Here is a 20158-nt window from a genome sequence, read left to right as displayed (position 1 = left end):
AGACAGACAGACACAGACAGACAAAGACAGACACAGACAGACGGACACAGACAGACGGACACAGACAGACATAGACATACAGACAGACACAGACAGACATAGACAGACAGACAGACAAACAGATATACAGACAGACATATATACAGACAGACAGACAGACAGACACAGACAGACCGACAGACACAGACAGACACAGACAGACAGACACCGACACTCACAGACAGACACAGACACACAGCCCCAGACAGACACAGACAGACATAGACAGACATAGACAGACATAGAAAGACAGACATAGATATACAGACATAGACAGAGATATACAGACAGACATAGACAGAGATATACGGACAGACAGGCAGAGATAGACAGACAGACAGACAGAGATAGACAGACAGAAAGACAGAGATAGACAGACAGAAAGACAGAGATAGACAGACAGACATAGACAGAGATATACAGACAGACAGACAGAGATAGACAGACATATACAGACAGACAGACAGAGATATACAGACAGACAAAAATTGGATGGGAGAGGGAGAATGAGAGGTAGATAGATAGAGAGATAGATAGATAGATAGATAGATAGATAAACAGACAGACAGATAGACGTTGGGTGGGAGGGGGAGAATGATTGATAGATAGATGGATAAATATACATTCAGATAAATAGACAGATAGATGTTGAGTGGGAGGGGGAGAATGGGAGATATATAGATAGATAGATAGATAGATAGATAGATAGATAGATAGATAGATAGATAGATAGATAGATCTAGTCTAAGTGCAAAGTGAACCGAATATCCCTCATATGCTGCGTGCCGCGCTCTCGCTTACCTTCCAGCTCCGCTCGGGCCAGGCAAAGAATGGAGCTGCCAATGTCACTTCTGATTTTCGTCTATTCCATGAAACCCGGAAAGTAACCTCTAAATTTAAACAACAATGCTCAGCTAATCGGCGCCTTGGATTGCGCCTCAAGGAGGCTTAAAGGGGTTGTAAAGGTTCACTTTTTTTTTTTTTAAATAACAAACATGTCATACTTACCAGCTCATTTTGCACAGAGTGGCCCCGATCCTCCTGTTTTGGGGTCCCAAGGCAGCTCTCTCTGCTCCTCCCTACAATAGATAACCTTAGGTTACCTTGCGGGCGTGCTCCTGTCTCATGCACTCTGCGTCCATAGACACAAAGTGTATGTCTCGGTTATGCCCCCCCCCCCCAGCAGCCGCGTCATTTGGATTTGATTGTCAGCAGTGCGTGCGAGCAAATGGCTGCGCTGCTATCAATCTATCCAATGAAGAGCTGAGGAGACCAGGCTGAGAAGAGCAGAGAAGCCAGCACGTTCTCGACATGGGACTTTCACTTTTTTGGTGACTACAGGAGGGGGGGAGGTTTCCCCCTGTGGATGGGCCGCCACTGCTCTCACATCTGCTTCAATTGCCTATCTGGCTGTCATCTGCATCAGCTCTGCTCATCACAGCGAGTTCCTGTCTCAAGCCCGCTGGGAGCTCTGGAACCCGCAGCCGGTATGGAGTACCCTTTAACTTCGGCTGGATCAGCTACTGTTGCTGACCTGATATTTTGTCAGCCTGCCAGAGTCTGCATCTTCTGCTGCAAGCACTCCTATCAACACTCGTGTTCCTCCTGTCACTCGGCACCCTCCGTTCCACCTTTGAGGGGGACCTAGCCTGGAGATACGACAGGCCAACCTCGTCATTTCAGTCTCCCATTAGGTACATGACAGCGCCAATCCAAGTGCCAATCCAAGTGCCGATGCCGCTTCTCTGATGAATCCACCACTAAACAGGATGCATGCAAAAGTAGGCTCATCCAGCGAACACTGTAACCAAAGATAAGAAGACACTGTACAACAAGAGCTCCAAGTGTACATAATATGAAGAGCGGCTTCCTTTCACATCACCCACAGGGGCTTAATCAAAGAAGGCTCTATAACTAAGTCTTTGTGTACGGGGTGAAATGCGTCAGTGGGCTATCAGGAGCAGTAGAGGGCTGAGGACGTTCTTCATTCTATGTACACTTGGAGCTGTTGGTGTGTGGTGTCTTCTTATCTTCCTGCCCTCAAGGAGCATACAATCTAAGGTTCCTAGCTCACATACAGGGGTGAGCTCAGTGTTCGGTTTGAATGTAAATTTGGACCCAACACTGGCTGTTTGGACATATGTCCAAATGAGGAATGTTTGGGGTGTTCGGTGTGGACAAACGTGATGTCAATGGTTGCCAGGGTTCTGTGGCTGCTTCCTTACCACCCTTGATGTCAACAAGCCCATTCATTTATATGTCTGGAAATCCCCGACCACATGAGCAAATGGGTGGGGAACAAAGCGGAATCCCCATCCAATTAGCATTAGATCATTGCCTACATATGGCCACATGCCCATATTTGGGAAATAGTTACATAGTAGGTGAGGTTGAAAAAAGACACAAGTCCATCAAGTCCAACCTATGTCAAATATGCCATGGCCATATTTACGCAATGATGTGATCACTATCCCTGTCCCTTCCTTTAGATAGCTAATAACACATTAGGAACTTGGGATCCGTCGCATTTGTCAAGTCGTATTTTTTTTTTTTGGGCAATTCAACGGTAGTGATGGCCGAACGGTTCGCCCGGCGGTCGTTTCGCGGCGAATTTCCGACTTTCGCCGTCCGCGGGTTCGAACGCCTTTTTCCGTCGTTCGCCCCGGCGGACTTACGTGTTTAATGTATACAAGAACTTTAACCTTTCGTGACACGTTTATCATGTGTTACAGGACAACCAATTGAGACATGACAGCTCATGGACACTTGGACATTCCCCCTAACCTATAAATACACCCGATCCGGTGGCCATTTTACATTCTTTCTTCTGTCACTGTAGGGAAAGGATCCTGTGTGGAGTAGGGACAGAGAAAACGCTAGCTATTTGGTACACAAAAGTTCTTTTCAGGACTGGTATAGGTGTTAGGTCAGCAGCCTGAGTTTCTTTTGTCAGTTTAGATAAAGGGACAGAGCGCTGTATGCTGCTATTTTAGGGACAGCTCAGCCAGATTAGTCTTTCTTCATCATCATCATCATCATCATCATTAGCTGTTACTATCAGGTCCACAAAAGAGCTGTTCCAGCTAATCGTTCCAGCCTACTCTTTTTTGCCAATTTGTATAGGGACAGGCAGGAAGCAGTGTGTCAGGCAGTGAGGATAATTTTAAAGACTTGCTGTTACTATTAGTTCCACAAAGGTTCTTTTCAGGACTGGTATCAGTGGTACGGTAATAGGCTTGTACACGTATAATATTCTTTCTTCCAAATATAGAAAGAATATTATACTTGACTGCTGCCCTTCTGCTGCAGTCTGCTAATCATTCACAACTCACTTGTTCCACAAAGCTCTTTATCAGGACTGGTAACTTGGTCTGTCTAGGGTGCTACGGTACATAGGCTTGGGTGCGGTACAGTCTGCTGTTCTGTAAGGACCGCTATCGGTCCACAATACATAGGGTTGCCGTGCACTACTGCTGACCGCTGCCCTATACTGCAGCAGTCCTTCATTGGTATAGGGACTGACGTACAGTCTGCTAATCACTAACACACAACCTGCTTGGTCCACAAAAGTTCTTATAAGGACTGGTAACTTGGTATAGGGTGCTACGGTACATAGGCCTGAGTGCGTTACAGTCTGCTGTTCTGTAAGGACCGCTATCGGTCCACAATACATAGGGTTGCCGTGCACTACTGCTGACCGCTGCCCTATACTGCAGCAGTCCTTCAGCGGTATAGGGACTGACGCACAGTCTGCTAAACACTAACACACAACCTGCTTGGTCCACAAAAGTTTTTATAAGGACTGGTAACTTGGTATAGGGTGCTACGGTACATAGGCCTGAGTGCAGTACAGTCTGCTGTTCTGTAAGGACCGCTATCGGTCCACAATACATAGGGTTGCCGTGCACTACTGCTGACCGCTGCCCTATACTGCAGCAGTCCTTCATTGGTATAGGGACTGACGTACAGTCTGCTAATCACTAACACACAACCTGCTTGTTCCACAAAAGTTCTTATAAGGACTGGTAACTTGGTATAGGGTGCTACGGTACATAGGCTTGAGTGCGGTACAGTCTGCTGTTCTGTAAGGACCGCTATCGGTCCACAATAGATAGGGTTGACGTGCACCACTGCTGACCGCTGCCCTATACTGCAGCAGTCCTTCAGCGGTATAGGGACTGACGTACAGTCTGCTAAACACTAATACACAACCTGCTTGGTCCACAAAAGTTCTTATAAGGACTGGTAACTTGGTATAGGGTGCTACGGTACATAGGCTTGAGTGCGGTACAGTCTGCTGTTCTGTAAGGACCGCTATCGGTCCACAATAGATAGGGTTGACGTGCACCACTGCTGACCGCTGCCCTATACTGCAGCAGTCCTTCAGCGGTATAGGGACTGACGTACAGTCTGCTAAACACTAATACACAACCTGCTTGGTCCACAAAAGTTCTTATAAGGACTGGTAACTTGGTATAGGGTGCTACGGTACATAGGCTTGAGTGCGGTACAGTCTGCTGTTCTGTAAGGACCGCTATCGGTCCACAATAGATAGGGTTGACGTGCACCACTGCTGACCGCTGCCCTATACTGCAGCAGTCCTTCAGCGGTATAGGGACTGACGTACAGTCTGCTAAACACTAATACACAACCTGCTTGGTCCACAAAAGTTCTTATAAGGACTGGTAACTTGGTATAGGGTGCTACGGTACATAGGCTTGAGTGCGGTACAGTCTGCTGTTCTGTAAGGACCGCTATCGGTCCACAATAGATAGGGTTGACGTGCACCACTGCTGACCGCTCACCTATACTGCAGCAGTCCTTCAGCGGTATAGGGACTGACGTACAGTCTGCTAATCACTAACACACAACCTGCTTGTTCCACAAAAGTTCTTATAAGGACTGGTAACTTGGTATAGGGTGCTACGGTACATAGGCTTGAGTGCGGTACAGTCTGCTGTTCTGTAAGGACCGCTATCGGTCCACAATAGATAGGGTTGACGTGCACCACTGCTGACCGCTGCCCTATACTGCAGCAGTCCTTCAGCGGTATAGGGACTGACGTACAGTCTGCTAAACACTAATACACAACCTGCTTGGTCCACAAAAGTTCTTATAAGGACTGGTAACTTGGTATAGGGTGCTACGGTACATAGGCTTGAGTGCGGTACAGTCTGCTGTTCTGTAAGGACCGCTATCGGTCCACAATAGATAGGGTTGACGTGCACCACTGCTGACCGCTGCCCTATACTGCAGCAGTCCTTCAGCGGTATAGGGACTGACGTACAGTCTGCTAAACACTAATACACAACCTGCTTGGTCCACAAAAGTTCTTATAAGGACTGGTAACTTGGTATAGGGTGCTACGGTACATAGGCTTGAGTGCGGTACAGTCTGCTGTTCTGTAAGGACCGCTATAGGTCCACAATAGATAGGGTTGACGTGCACCACTGCTGACCGCTCACCTATACTGCAGCAGTCCTTCAGCGGTATAGGGACTAAGAGTTTTGTCACAGGGTCATTTAAAAAATGACATGCAGAGGAAGAGGCAGGCCCTTCCGCAGGGGTGGTAGGGGTAGGGCAGGAGCAACAGGCTTGAGCCAAAGTGGGAAGTTGCAGAAGGTGCGTTCAATTACTTTAAAGGATGCACCAGACTTGGTTGAGTGGCTCGCTCAGCCTTACTCTTCTGCACCCTCCTCATCCTCTCGATCTGCACCCTCTTCTTCACTCTCTGCTATGTGCACCCCCAAAGACACTACCACCAACAACACGACCACCACCACCACCACCACATACCTTCCGCTTGAGTCACTGGAATTATTTTCCGATCCATATCAAGAGGACATTTCTGATGCGCAGCCACTCTTGGTATTGGATCAGGAAGAGGAGGTAGCAACAAGCGCTACTCAGCAGTCTGACGCCAGTACCCAGATCAGCCCAAGGAGGAGGTTGGTCCCCGGTGTTGCTGCCTACTCTACTTATAGCGGTGGGGAAGGTGACGTTGATGATGACGTGTCTAGTGATGTCACGTGGGTGCCCACAAGAGAGGAAGAGGAGGGGAGTTCAGAGGGAGATATGGACCAGCAGATAGGGAGGAGAAGCAGCAATGACTTACATTGCACAGCAGGGACAAAGCAGACTGCAAATGTATCAGGAGCGAGTCATCGACCATGTACGGTCACATCTGGCGCTCCCAGGACACCGGCACATGGCTCCGCAGTGTGGGCTTTTTTTAACGTGTCCGCTGCTGACAATAGCGTTGCCATCTGCAATCTTTGCAGTCAACGCGTTAGTCGCGGTAAGCCCAATACTCACCTAGGGACGACCGCCTTAAGAAGGCACATGAGCAGCCATCACCGAGCCCAGTGGGAGCAACGGAACACACAAAGCCACACTGCAGGCTCTCACCGTCCAGCCTCGTCTTCTACTTCTCCTTCTCCTCTCTCCTCACAATTGTCCTCCACTCCACCTTCCATCACGCCAAGCTCACATTTTTCTGCAAAAAGGCAGGCTTCCGTGGGCCTAATGTTTGAGCGTAAAAAAATGATGACGCCGGATAACCCTCTTGCCCAACGGTTGGCGGCTGGCTTGTCAGAACTCATAGCCCGCCAACTACTGCCATATAAACTGGTGGACTCGGAGGCCTTTCGCAAATTTGTGGCCATTGGAACACCACAATGGAAGGTCCCAGGAAGGAAGTATTTCTCAGAGAAGGGCATCCCAGAGCTATATGGCCATGTTCAGCGGCAAGTGAATGTATCTCTGGCACACAGTGTCGGTGCCAAGATACATCTGACCACAGACACGTGGTCTAGCAAACACGGGCAGGGAAGGTATATCAGTTTTACTGCCCACTGGGTGAACCTTCTGACGGCCGTCAAGCATGTAACCCGTGGCACCCGTGTAGATTTGGTTTTACCGCCACGGATTGCATGCAGGCCTGACTCTTCTTCTCCTCCTCCTACTCCATCCTCCTCCCTCTCCTCCTCAGCTGCCTCCTCCTTTTCCGCTGCTAGCGTCTCTTCCACTGCACCGCCCAAGCTCCCCAGAACCTATTCCACATGCCAGGTGAGACGTTGCCATGCCGTGCTGCGTCTGTTGTGCCTGGAAGCAAAGAGCCACACTGGCCCGGCACTCCTTTCAGCTTTGCGTTCACAGGCAGATGAGTGGCTAACACCGCTCAATTTGACAGTTGGTAAAGTGGTGTGTGACAACGGTGCCAATCTGCTTAGCGCATTGAAACAGGGCAAAATCACGCACGTGCCGTGCATGGCACACGTCTTAAACTTGGTCGTGCAGCGATTCCTTGTCAAATACCCTGGGGTCCAGGACATCTTGCGGCAGGCAAGGAAAATCTCGGCCCATTTCAGAAGATCTTACACGGCCATGGCTCGCCTTGCTGACATTCAGCGGCGACACCATCTGCCGGTCAGACGTCTTATTTGCGATTGCCCGACGCGATGGAACTCAACCTTCTATATGCTTGATAGGCTGCTCCAGCAGAAACGTGCAGTTAACGTCTACCTGTATGAACTCTGCGAAAGAAACGGTTCTGGGGAGCTGGGTTTTTTTTCACCGCGCCAGTGGCTGCTCATGCGCGACACATGCAGACTTCTGCGGCCATTTGAGGAGATCACCAAACTGGTCAGTCGCAGCCATGGCGCCATCAGTGACATGGTACCTTATGCCTTCTTTCTGGAGCGTGCATTGCGTCGTGTCATTGATCAGGCTGTGGAGGAGCAGGAGCGGGAAGATGAGGAAGTCGCAATGCTGGATGAATTCCCAGGGGGGGCTACTCTATCTGAGACAAGTCAACAACAGGAGTCTGATGAGGAGTCAGAGGAGGATGGTGCCGGGGCGGATGAGCAGGAGCAAGAAGAGCATGCTTTAAACCTTTCTGGGATCCCTGTTGTGCGAGGATGGGGAGAGGAGAATGAAGAGGACGACATTATCCTGGATGATGAGCAGGAGCCAGGCCACCACACCGCTTCCACTTTAGTGCAAATGGGGGCCTTCATGCTCCAGTGTTTTAATAGGGACCCCCGTATAAAAAGCATGAGGGTCAAGGACCAGTACTGGGTGGCAACGTACTTAGACCCCCGGTACAAACACAAAATGGCGGAAATGTTACCGCCGTCGCAGAGGGCTGTCAGAATGCAGCACTTCCAGGCCTTGCTTCGAGAAATGCTGCATTCTGCTTTTGCGTGCGCTGGCAGAGGAGCAATTCCCACTCCCAGAGAAGGATTTGCGGGTACCAATCCAACAGCGCCTGCAAGAAGAGGCCGGTTTGAAGATGTGTTGGTGACTTCGGATATGAGGTCATTCTTTCAGCCGACCCATCGACAGGTGTCATCCGGATCCAGCATCAGGGAACGCCTAGACCGTCAGGTGTCCGACTACATTGGGTTAACGGCCGATGTGGACGCTCTGAGGAGTGATGAACCCCTAGACTACTGGGTGGGCAGGCTTGACCTCTGGCCAGAGCTTGCCCAATTTGCAATCGAACTGTTGGCTTGCCCCTCATCCAGTGTCCTGTCCGAAAGGACGTTCAGCGCAGCAGGGGGGATTGTGACCGATAAGCGTACTCGCCTAGCTCACCACAGTGTTAACTACCTCACATTTCTAAAAATGAATGAGGCATGGATCTCGGAGGAATTCAACACATGTGATCAGTAGACCATGTATATGTCTATAAACAATTTTTGGAATCAAGCACACAGACCTTCTTAATTCATTTGGCTCACTTCCCTGACCCAAAAAAGCACACCGTACTATATGCCCCTACCCTCCTCTTTGAAGAGGTTGAGCGGTGTCATATTTCTACTGGGGCTGCTTATTATGAGGGGTTCCCACCATCCCTGTGCTGTGCTGACTTCCTCCTGGGTGTTCTTATTATGAGGGGCTCCCACCATCCCTGTGCTGTGCTGACTTCCTCCTGGGGGTTCTTATTATGAGGGGATCACACCATCCCTGTGCTGTGCTGACTTCCTCCTGGGGCTGCTTACGGTGCTGCTGTCAGCGCTGTATGTCACGGAGCTGCTGTCAGCGCTGTATGTAACGGAGCTGCTGTCAGCGCTGTATGTCACGGAGCTGCTGTCAGCGCTGTATGTCACGGAGCTGCTGTCAGCGCTGTATGTCACGGAGCTGCTGTCAGCGCTGTATGTCACGGAGCTGCTGTCAGCGCTGTATGTCACGGAGCTGCTGTCAGCGCTGTATGTCACGGAGCTGCTGTCAGCGCTGTATGTCACGGAGCTGCTGTCAGCGCTGTATGTCACGGAGCTGCTGTCAGCGCTGTATGTCACGGTGCTGCTGTCAGCGCTGTATGTCACGGAGCTGCTGTCAGCGCTGTATGTCACGGAGCTGCTGTCAGTGCTGTATGTCACGGAGCTGCTGTCAGCGCTGTATGTCACGGAGCTGCTGTCAGCGCTGTATGTCACGGAGCTGCTGTCAGCGCTGTATGTCACGGTGCTGCTGTCAGCGCTGTATGTCACGGAGCTGCTGTCAGCGCTGTATGTCACGGAGCTGCTGTCAGCGCTGTATGTCACGGAGCTGCTGTCAGCGCTGTATGTCACGGAGCTGCTGTCAGCGCTGTATGTCACGGAGCTGCTGTCAGCGCTGTATGTCACGGTGCTGATGTCAGTGCTCTGTATTACGGTGCTGCTGTCAGTGCTCTGTATCTCCTGCACCCTCTTGTTTGCCTACCCTGGTCCCTGACCTTCCCTCTCCTCCATTGCCTTCATTAGCTCCATAGTCCTGAATTGTCAGAACAATTTCCCAAATAAAAAAAAAATGCTTGTAGTTATCGATCCCAAATTCACCTCATACATGTATTATGCTATTGTCCAGGTGGTGGGACTACGTGCTACCCCCTAATAATTACCCCGTGGCCGCAAATTCGACCTAAAGGTTTGCGAAATTCGCCTCCCATTGAAGTCAATGGAGCCCGCGGCGAACGGTCGTTTTCGCGAACGTTTGTGTCCGTTCGCGTTTCGCGTTCGCGAAACGTCCCGTCGGAAGTTCGTCCATCACTATTCAACGGCGGTGAGCATTGCGATTGACAATAGATTTACAACAAAGAGTACTTTTGGTGGACAATGGTTTATCATCCCCCCATATATATTTAATCCCAATTACTACTTATTATTTTTTACCTGTTTCTACCATCACATTATATTACTACAGGTAAGAGGGCTAGGATCATAGGTGTTGCTCCCTCTTTTTCCTGTATCAATTGATTTTAAACCATAATTAACTTTTTGCATATAATTCATTGTAGATATTCCCAACCAGCTGCTCCTGATGAGTGGATATAAGTCCACGAAACGCGTCGAGCTTTTACCCTTGCTGCTATATCACAGTATCCATAGTTTATACCATGGGCTCTATTAAAGGGGCGGAGACATTGATTTATTTATTATTTTTTTATTTTTTATTACAATATGTTCATCATGGTCGTGTCGATTTTGGGTGTACTGCTGCTATTTATTTTTACTATGTGATATATTATTTATTATGCTATTATACTTATTATTATTATTATTTTGATATATTGTATGATATAAAATTATATTGCGAGATATTATACTAATCATATTTTATTTATTATACTATTGATTTAATTAATTATATATTAATATATTGTATTTGTATCAATTATTTCTTATTGTATAGCTTACCTATTGATTTCAATTAAATACTCAATGAATTATTGCTTTATGCCCATTATTGTCACCTCAGAACATTATTTATACTATAATTAATGTCTCAGCCAACCCTGAGTGTTGCATTTCATATAAAGTCCCCTTGTCCCCCATGTCCCCCAGCTTTTTCCCCCCTTGTGCATTTATAGATTAGGGATGGAGACCTTTGTACGGGATGTCCAAGGTCTCATATAAAGTCCCAACATTGTTCTCCTTTTATCTCACTTTTGGGGGATTGTCAAACGTTCAGGTGTCCATTTTTCTGGATGACATCTGTTTTTTTTTTTTCTTTCCTGTGACTGAGTAGGGGTCCTATTTACCCCATACTCATTCACGTGGAGGGAGGGCGGTATCCGTGGGCTACCGTATTTTTAAATGGGGCTTCTATATTCCAAAAAGTCCCCTGCCAGCAGACCTCCACAACCACTGAGCAAGGGTTGTGGGGATGAAGCCCTTGTCCTCATCAACATGGCACCCCCCCCTCCCATATTGAGGGCATGTTACCTGATAATGTATTGGGGGGGGGGTGGGGGTAGGTGCATGCTCGCCCCCCCCATCTCCAGGCCAGCCAAGAAGCATGCTCAGATTAAGGGTCTGGTGTGGATTTTTAGGGAAACCTCATGCTTTTTGGTGTGTGGAATCCCCCTTAAAATCCATACCAGACCTGAAGAGCCTCTACGTAAATATATATATATATATATATATATATATCATGTTGGAGGGGCCACAGTCTTTTTCTAGCAAAAAAATAAATAAAAAATGCTGATTTTAGCATGCATGTGAAAAATGTTGTTTTTTTTCAACCAGCAAGTGGTTAAATAACGGAATGGCTTGTTTAGCAATGATACAAACATTGTATCTTTTTATTTTATGGCATTTTTTTACATTGTATCTTTTTTATGCCATTTTTTTACATTGTATCTTTTTATTTTTTGTGTTTTATTTCTCCTTTAAAGAGGACAAATAAGGATTATAGCCGAAGATGGAGCACCCGTAGGAACGCAGCCAGAGGTTTTATTTTATTTTCCAGCCTTCAATGCACCGTGCAACCTCCTCGGTTTATGAAAAGCCTTTTCTTCTCTGTTTTTTTTTAAGGTTTATTATCTGCAGTTTGAAAACCACCTGAAAGGATACAGCGGGCAAGTTTCCTTCCCAGACGAGCTCAGCATGGCGGCTCCCCATTAGGAAAGACGTTTGCGCTGATCATTCAATCGCGTTTCCCTGAATGCCGAGTGAGCTGGTAAGGTTTGACTTTGGTATCCTCCTGCAAACATCTGACACCAGACTGAGCTCCACCAAAGGCATGTCTTCTAAAACGCTCTAAAAATTGTGTTTTTCGAGAAAGAATTCTCCAAAAACGTTAACTTCATTTTGGATGGAGACATAAACAAGCTTTAGAGAAGCTGCCAACACAAGGACAATGCAGCTCTGTACTATTTGGTTCATAAACGGTCCAATAGGATACTTCAAAGTAACACTGGGAGCTTGCTGAAAGAAGAGGCGTGCTCAGTAAGTAGAAAGATAGAAGAGTGAATGCAGAAAAAAGACCACGTGGTCCTTCGAGACTGCCCTTTTTTTATATACACTATATTAACAAAAGTATTGGGACGCCTTTACACACACTTACTCTTTTAGTAAAGTAGTAGTGATACTCTTTCAGTAAGTAATAAGAATACTCTTCCAGAAATTGAGAGGGATACTCCTTTAGTAAAGTAGTAGTGATAATCTTTTAGTATCACTACTACTTAATGAAAGAGTATCACTACTATTTTACAGAAATAGTATCACTACTACTTTACTAAAAGAGTATTATTGCTACTTACTGAAATAGTATCACTACTATTTTACTGAAAGAGCATCAGGACTGCTTACTGAAAAAGTATCATTACTACTTTACTAAAAGAGTATTATTACTACTTAATGAGAGAGTATCACTACTATTTTACTGAAAGAGCATCACGACTACTTACTGAAAAAGTATCACTACTTCTTTACTAAAAAAGTATTATTACTACTTACTTAAATAGTATCACACCTACTGCTTTACTAAAAGAGTATTATTACTACTTACTGAAAAAGTATCACTACTACTTTACTAAAAAAGTATTATGACTACTTACTGAAATAGTATCACTACTACTTTACTAAAAAAGTATTATTACTATTTACGGAAATAGTATCACACCTACTACTTTACTAAAAGAGTATTATTACTACTTACTGAAAGAGTATTACTACTACTTTACTAAAAGAGTATCACTACGACTTACTCTTCTAGTAAAGTAGTAGTGATACTCTTTCAGTAAGTAGTAGTGATATTCTTTCAGTAAGTAAGAAGGATACTTCTTTAGTAAAGTAGCAATGATACTCTTTTAGTATTACTACTACTTAATGAAAACGTATCTCTGCCATTTTACTGAAAGAGCATCACTACTACTTAATGAAAGAGTATCACTACTACTTTACTAAAAGTGCATCACTACTACTTTACTAAAAGTGCATCATTACTACTTTCTGAAAGAGTATCACTACTACTTTACTAAAAGTTTATCATTACTACTTTCTGAAAGAGTATCACTACTACTTTACTAAAAAAGTATTATTACTACTTACTGAAATAGTATCACACCTACTACTTTACTAAAAGAGTATTATTACTACTTACTGAAAAAGTATCACTACTACTTTACTAAAAAAGTATTATGACTACTTACTGAAATAGTATCACTACTACTTTACTAAAAAAGTATTATTACTACTTACTGAAATAGTATCACACCTACTACTTTACTAAAAGAGTATTATTACTACTTACTGAAAGAGTATTACTACTACTTTACTAAAAGAGTATCACTACTACTTACTCTTCTAGTAAAGTAGTAGTGATACTCTTTCAGTAAGTAGTAGTGATATTCTTTCAGTAAGTAAGAAGGATACTTCTTTAGTAAAGTAGCAATGATACTCTTTTAGTATTACTACTACTTAATGAAAACGTATCTCTGCCATTTTACTGAAAGAGCATCACTACTACTTAATGAAAGAGTATCACTACTACTTTACTAAAGGTGCATCACTACTACTTTACTAAAAGTGCATCATTACTACTTTCTGAAAGAGTATCACTACTACTTTACTAAAAGTTTATCATTACTACTTTCTGAAAGAGTATCACTACTACTTTACTAAAAAAGTATTATTACTACTTACTGAAATAGTATCACACCTACTACTTTACTAAAAGAGTATTATTACTACTTACTGAAAAAGTATCACTACTACTTTACTAAAAAAGTATTATGACTACTTACTGAAATAGTATCACTACTACTTTACTAAAAAAGTATTATTACTACTTACTGAAATAGTATCACACCTACTACTTTACTAAAAGAGTATTATTACTACTTACTGAAAGAGTATTACTACTACTTTACTAAAAGAGTATCACTACTACTTACTCTTCTAGTAAAGTAGTAGTGATACTCTTTCAGTAAGTAGTAGTGATATTCTTTCAGTAAGTAAGAAGGATACTTCTTTAGTAAAGTAGCAATGATACTCTTTTAGTATTACTACTACTTAATGAAAATGTATCTCTGCCATTTTACTGAAAGAGCATCACTACTACTTAATGAAAGAGTATCACTACTACTTTACTAAAAGTGCATCACTACTACTTTACTAAAAGTGCATCATTACTACTTTCTGAAAGAGTATCACTACTACTTTACTAAAAGTTTATCATTACTACTTTCTGAAAGAGTATCACTACTACTTTACTAAAAAAGTATTATTACTACTTACTGAAATAGTATCACACCTACTACTTTACTAAAAGAGTATTATTACTACTTACTGAAAAAGTATCACTACTACTTTACTAAAAAAGTATTATGACTACTTACTGAAATAGTATCACTACTACTTTACTAAAAAAGTATTATTACTACTTACTGAAATAGTATCACACCTACTACTTTACTAAAAGAGTATTATTACTACTTACTGAAAGAGTATTACTACTACTTTACTAAAAGAGTATCACTACTACTTACTCTTCTAGTAAAGTAGTAGTGATACTCTTTCAGTAAGTAGTAGTGATATTCTTTCAGTAAGTAAGAAGGATACTTCTTTAGTAAAGTAGCAATGATACTCTTTTAGTATTACTACTACTTAATGAAAACGTATCTCTGCCATTTTACTGAAAGAGCATCACTACTACTTAATGAAAGAGTATCACTACTACTTTACTAAAGGTGCATCACTACTACTTTACTAAAAGTACATCATTACTACTTTCTGAAAGAGTATCACTACTACTTTACTAAAAGTTTATCATTACTACTTTCTGAAAGAGTATCACTACTACTTTACTAAAAAAGTATTATTACTACTTACTGAAATAGTATCACACCTACTACTTTACTAAAAGAGTATTATTACTACTTACTGAAAAAGTATCACTACTACTTTACTAAAAAAGTATTATGACTACTTACTGAAATAGTATCACTACTACTTTACTAAAAAAGTATTATTACTACTTACTGAAATAGTATCACACCTACTACTTTACTAAAAGAGTATTATTACTACTTACTGAAAGAGTATTACTACTACTTTACTAAAAGAGTATCACTACTACTTACTCTTCTAGTAAAGTAGTAGTGATACTCTTTCAGTAAGTAGTAGTGATATTCTTTCAGTAAGTAAGAAGGATACTTCTTTAGTAAAGTAGCAATGATACTCTTTTAGTATTACTACTACTTAATGAAAACGTATCTCTGCCATTTTACTGAAAGAGCATCACTACTACTTAATGAAAGAGTATCACTACTACTTTACTAAAAGTGCATCACTACTACTTTACTAAAAGTGCATCATTACTACTTTCTGAAAGAGTATCACTACTACTTTACTAAAAGTTTATCATTACTACTTTCTGAAAGAGTATCACTACTACTTTACTAAAAAAGTATTATTACTACTTACTGAAATAGTATCACACCTACTACTTTACTAAAAGAGTATTATTACTACTTACTGAAAAAGTATCACTACTACTTTACTAAAAAAGTATTATGACTACTTACTGAAATAGTATCACTACTACTTTACTAAAAAAGTATTATTACTACTTACTGAAATAGTATCACACCTACTACTTTACTAAAAGAGTATTATTACTACTTACTGAAAGAGTATTACTACTACTTTACTAAAAGAGTATCACTACTACTTACTCTTCTAGTAAAGTAGTAGTGATACTCTTTCAGTAAGTAGTAGTGATATTCTTTCAGTAAGTAAGAAGGATACTTCTTTAGTAAAGTAGCAATGATACTCTTTTAGTATTACTACTACTTAATGAAAACGTATCTCTGCCATTTTACTGAAAGAGCATCACTACTACTTAATGAAAGAGTATCACTACTACTTTACTAAAGGTGCATCACTACTACTTTACTAAAAGTACATCATTACTACTTTCTGAAAGAGTATCACTACTACTTTACTAAAAGTTTATCATTACTACTTTCTGAAAGAGTATCACTACTACTTTACTAAAAAAGTATTATTACTACTTACTGAAATAGTATCACACCTACTACTTTACTAAAAGAGTATTATTACTACTTACTGAAAGAGTATTACTACTTACTGAAAGAGTATCACTACTACTTTACTAAAAGTTTATCATTACTACTTTCTGAAAGAGTATCACTACTACTTTACTAAAAGTTTATCATTACTACTTTCTGAAAGAGTATCACTACTACTTTACTAAAAGAGTAAGTAGTAGTGATACTCTTTCAGGAAGTAGTATTAATACTCTTTTAGTAACGTAGTAGTGATACTATTTCAGTAAGTAGTCGTGATGCTCTTTCAGTAAGTAGTAGGGATGCTCCATCATGGCTCGGCCAGAAGGCTGGGGGCGGGTCACTGACCACGCTATATACTGTAACCACAATGAAGGAAGGTCAGGTCACACCCCTGTGGGTGGGAGGGGGGTGCCTGAATAACAAGACTGGCTGCACAGAATGACAAAATAGAATTTGGCAGGTAAAATGATTCACATAGGTCTCCAACTCTGAATTCATTTGTTCACATTTCAAACCTTACTCCAACCAAAATGTATTTAAAGTATAACTAAAGACAAAACTTGTTTTATTCCATTTTGGATGGAGTAGAAAAGGATTAGAACCCCTGACAGTTTTTTCTTGTCATCTGTGTCCCCTGGTAGGGAGAGTCACCCTCTCTATTTGTCCTGTTTATCAAAGTGAAAGAAAATGACACATTTTGGGTTGTCCCCAGAATAGTAGTAAAGGGGAAATCTTCCTATGGGGACATTCATTTTGATGACAACCAGAAATGTTCTCACTTTAGATCAGGGGTCTCAAACTGGCGGCCCTCCAGCCGTTTGAATAACTACAAGTCCCATGAGGCATTGCAAGGCTGACAGTTACAAGTATGGCTCTCCCAGGCAGAGGCATGATGGGAGTTGTAGTTTTGCAACAGCTGGAGGGCCACCAGTTTGAGGGCCCTGCTTTAGTGGGATTTTTTCTCACCTCCTGTTTGGCTATGGGACAGGAAGTAAAGGGAAATCTCCCCAAAGGGACACAGATGACATAAAAAGAAAAAAAACTGAAAGGAAGTATAACATTCCCTTAGGCTCGGTTCACACAGGGGCGGCACGACTTGCAGCGCCGCGACCTGCACACGATTAGCGGCGACTTGAAAAACGACTTCTGTATAGAAGTCAATGCAAGTCGCCTGAAGTCGCCCCAAAAATAGTACAGGAACCTTTTTTCTAAGTCGGAGCGACTTGAGTCGCTCCTATTAGAACGGTTCCATAGTACAGAACGGAGCGCGACTTGTCAGGCGGCGAAGTCACCTGGACAAGTCGCCCCTGTGTGAACCAAGCCTTAGGCCGCGTACACACGGGCGGACTGTCTGACGGACTTGGTCCGCTGAAACGTGTTTCAGCGGAAAATCCGCTCGTGTGTGGGCTTCAGCGGACTTTTTCAGCGGACAGTCTGGCGGACTAAGTCTTTCGGAATTTCCGTAATATTGTCCGTCCAACTTTGGTTTCAGCGGACAGTCCGCTCGTGAGTAGGCAAGTTGGACGGACTAAGTATGGCGCATGCTCAGAAAGGATTTACACGGCCGAAGGTTGCATTGCTGTGTATTGGACGTCGTATTTCTAGTCCCGTCGTACGTGCCGTACACGTCATCGCGCAAGCTTTCAGCGGACTGTCTGTTCGTCGTGTGTGGTCAAGTCCGTTCATTCAAAAGTAGGACGGACTGTCTGTCGGATTGTCTGACGGACTTAGTTGGACGGACAGTCCGCCCGTGTGTACGCGGCCTTACACTAACCAAAATTAAAAAAAAGTTTACTTTTTTTTTTTTTTAGCAGAAAACTTAAAAGTTTTGACTTTAGTTCTATTTTAATATTTAATGGAATGCGGAAAGTCCATTGCTAGCGGTTACTTATCCGAGAGGCATTCATTTCTCAAGGAACCCCAAGCAACCTCTGGAGCAGTGATTCTCAACCAGGGTCCCGTGGAACCCTGGGGTTCCTCCAGAGGTTGTAGGGGTTCCTTCAGCATTGGACCATTTCTGCCTCTTGGATAAGTTCCCACCGACACCATTGATCTTCCCAATGACCACAAATGTAAGGACCATTCTTCCCACTGACCATCACACTAATGTATCATGAGTTGTAGATTTCTCATTTTTAGCAGGGCTTCCCCCGAGACTGGAGAACTATTTCAAGGGTTCCTCTGTGTTGAAGAAGGTTGAGACAGGCAGATCTGGAGGAACTGTAGGGTTCCATGGAATCTTGGCTGGGTTAGTCAAATTTGGAATTTTTGTTCAAAGTTCAAAGTTCAACAAAAAAATAGACAGAAAAAATAATGTATACCTTAAATCTACAACACCGAACAACCATAAACCCAGTAACTTACTTGTTGCAGTCGACGTGAAGCAAGATATGAGAGGCGCTGACTGTCAAAGCCACTTTGTGCCACTGTCCATCCGCCAGACGGTAGGGGAAAGCTTCCGTCCTCGACTTTCCATTATATCTGTAGTGGTATCTGATTTCATCCCTTAAACCGCTGCTCTCCAGTTCAAAGAAGCTGCAAGACAAGAGAGAAGGACGAGTCAGCGAGCCGGCCTGTCCAGGAAAAGCGAGGCGGGAAGTTGCGCCAAGGTGGGAGGATGGAAAGCTAAGATGAAGCCATCTGCTCTCAAGAGGTGAACGCATACTCTTGGAGGATGGACATGGACACCAAACAAGAGATTCTACAAGAAGAAGCAAGGAGAGGGGGTCGTATTTTTTCCATTTTGACTCAAAAGAGACGGGGGGAGTGACAGGTGGATAGAACCAGAGATACGGATATAGACAAATATCTTTACATTGTTACTCCGACTGAAGAAAGTCCATTGAGTTCAACCGATATTAACCCTTTCATGACTAAGCCTATTTTTGGAATTTGGTGTTTACAAGTTAAAATCCATATTTTTTGCTAGAAAATTACTTGGAACCCCCAAACATTATATATATTTTTTTAGCAGAGACTCTAGAGAATAAAACGGCGATTGTTGCAATATTTTATGTCACACGGTATTTGCGCAGTGGTGTTTTAAACGCAACTTTTTTGGAAAAGGGACACTTTCATGAATAAAAAAAAAACAAAACAGCAAAATTAGCCCAATTTTTTTGTGTAATGTGAAAGATAATGTTACGCCGAGTAAATAGATACCAAACATATCACACTTTATAATTGCGCGCACTTGTAGATTGACGACAAAGTACGGTACCTAAAAATCTCAATAGGCGACGCTTTAAAAAATTTTTTACGGTTACCAGGTTAGCGTTACAGAGGAGGTCTAGTGCTAGAATTATTGCTCTCGCTCTGACGATCGCGGCGATACCTCACATGTGTGATTTGAACACCGTTTACATACGCGGGCGCGACTTCCGTATGCGTTTTCTTTGCTTTGCGAGCTCGCGGGGACGGCGGGCGCTTTAAAAAAAATTTTTTTATTATTATTTATTTTATTTATTTTAAAATGACTAAATTGTTTAAAAAAAAAAAAAAAAGATCACTTTTATTGCTGTCACAAGGAATGTAAACATCCCTTGTGACAGTAATAGGTGGTGACAGGTCCTCTTTATGGAGGGATCGGGGGTCTAAAAGACCCCCCACCCCTCCTTTACACTTCAATGTATTCAGATCGCTGAAAATGGCGATTCTGAATACCGGATATTTTTTTAAAACCGGCGCCATTGGCAGCCGAGTAAACGGGAAGTGACGTCATGACGTCGCTTCCGTGTTTACGATGAGGAGACTGGAACGAAGCCGATTACGGCTTTGTTCCAGTTCCTCCGCAGCAGCCGGAGGCGTCGGATTGCGAATCGG

At 43.1% G+C, this 20158-nt stretch overlaps 1 protein-coding gene across 1 annotated transcript in view; it reads right to left on the bottom strand.

Moving 5' to 3' along the window:
- Positions 1 to 20158, bottom strand: part of NELL1 (neural EGFL like 1) — a 1213537-nt gene that overhangs the window by 911223 nt on the left and 282156 nt on the right. Inside the window, exon 4 of the mRNA XM_077453437.1 lies at positions 18701 to 18871. Coding sequence (XP_077309563.1) covers positions 18701 to 18871 — 171 coding nt within the window. The remainder of the gene's footprint in view (positions 1 to 18700; positions 18872 to 20158) is intronic.

The sequence above is a fragment of the Lithobates pipiens genome, unplaced genomic scaffold, assembly GCF_037356315.1.
Source record: "Lithobates pipiens isolate NorthernLeopardFrog02 unplaced genomic scaffold, aLitPip1_a1.2 Scaffold_24, whole genome shotgun sequence".
In the NCBI taxonomy this organism is placed as follows: Eukaryota; Metazoa; Chordata; class Amphibia; order Anura; family Ranidae; genus Lithobates; species Lithobates pipiens.
This window is presented reverse-complemented; position numbering and strand designations above follow the sequence as displayed.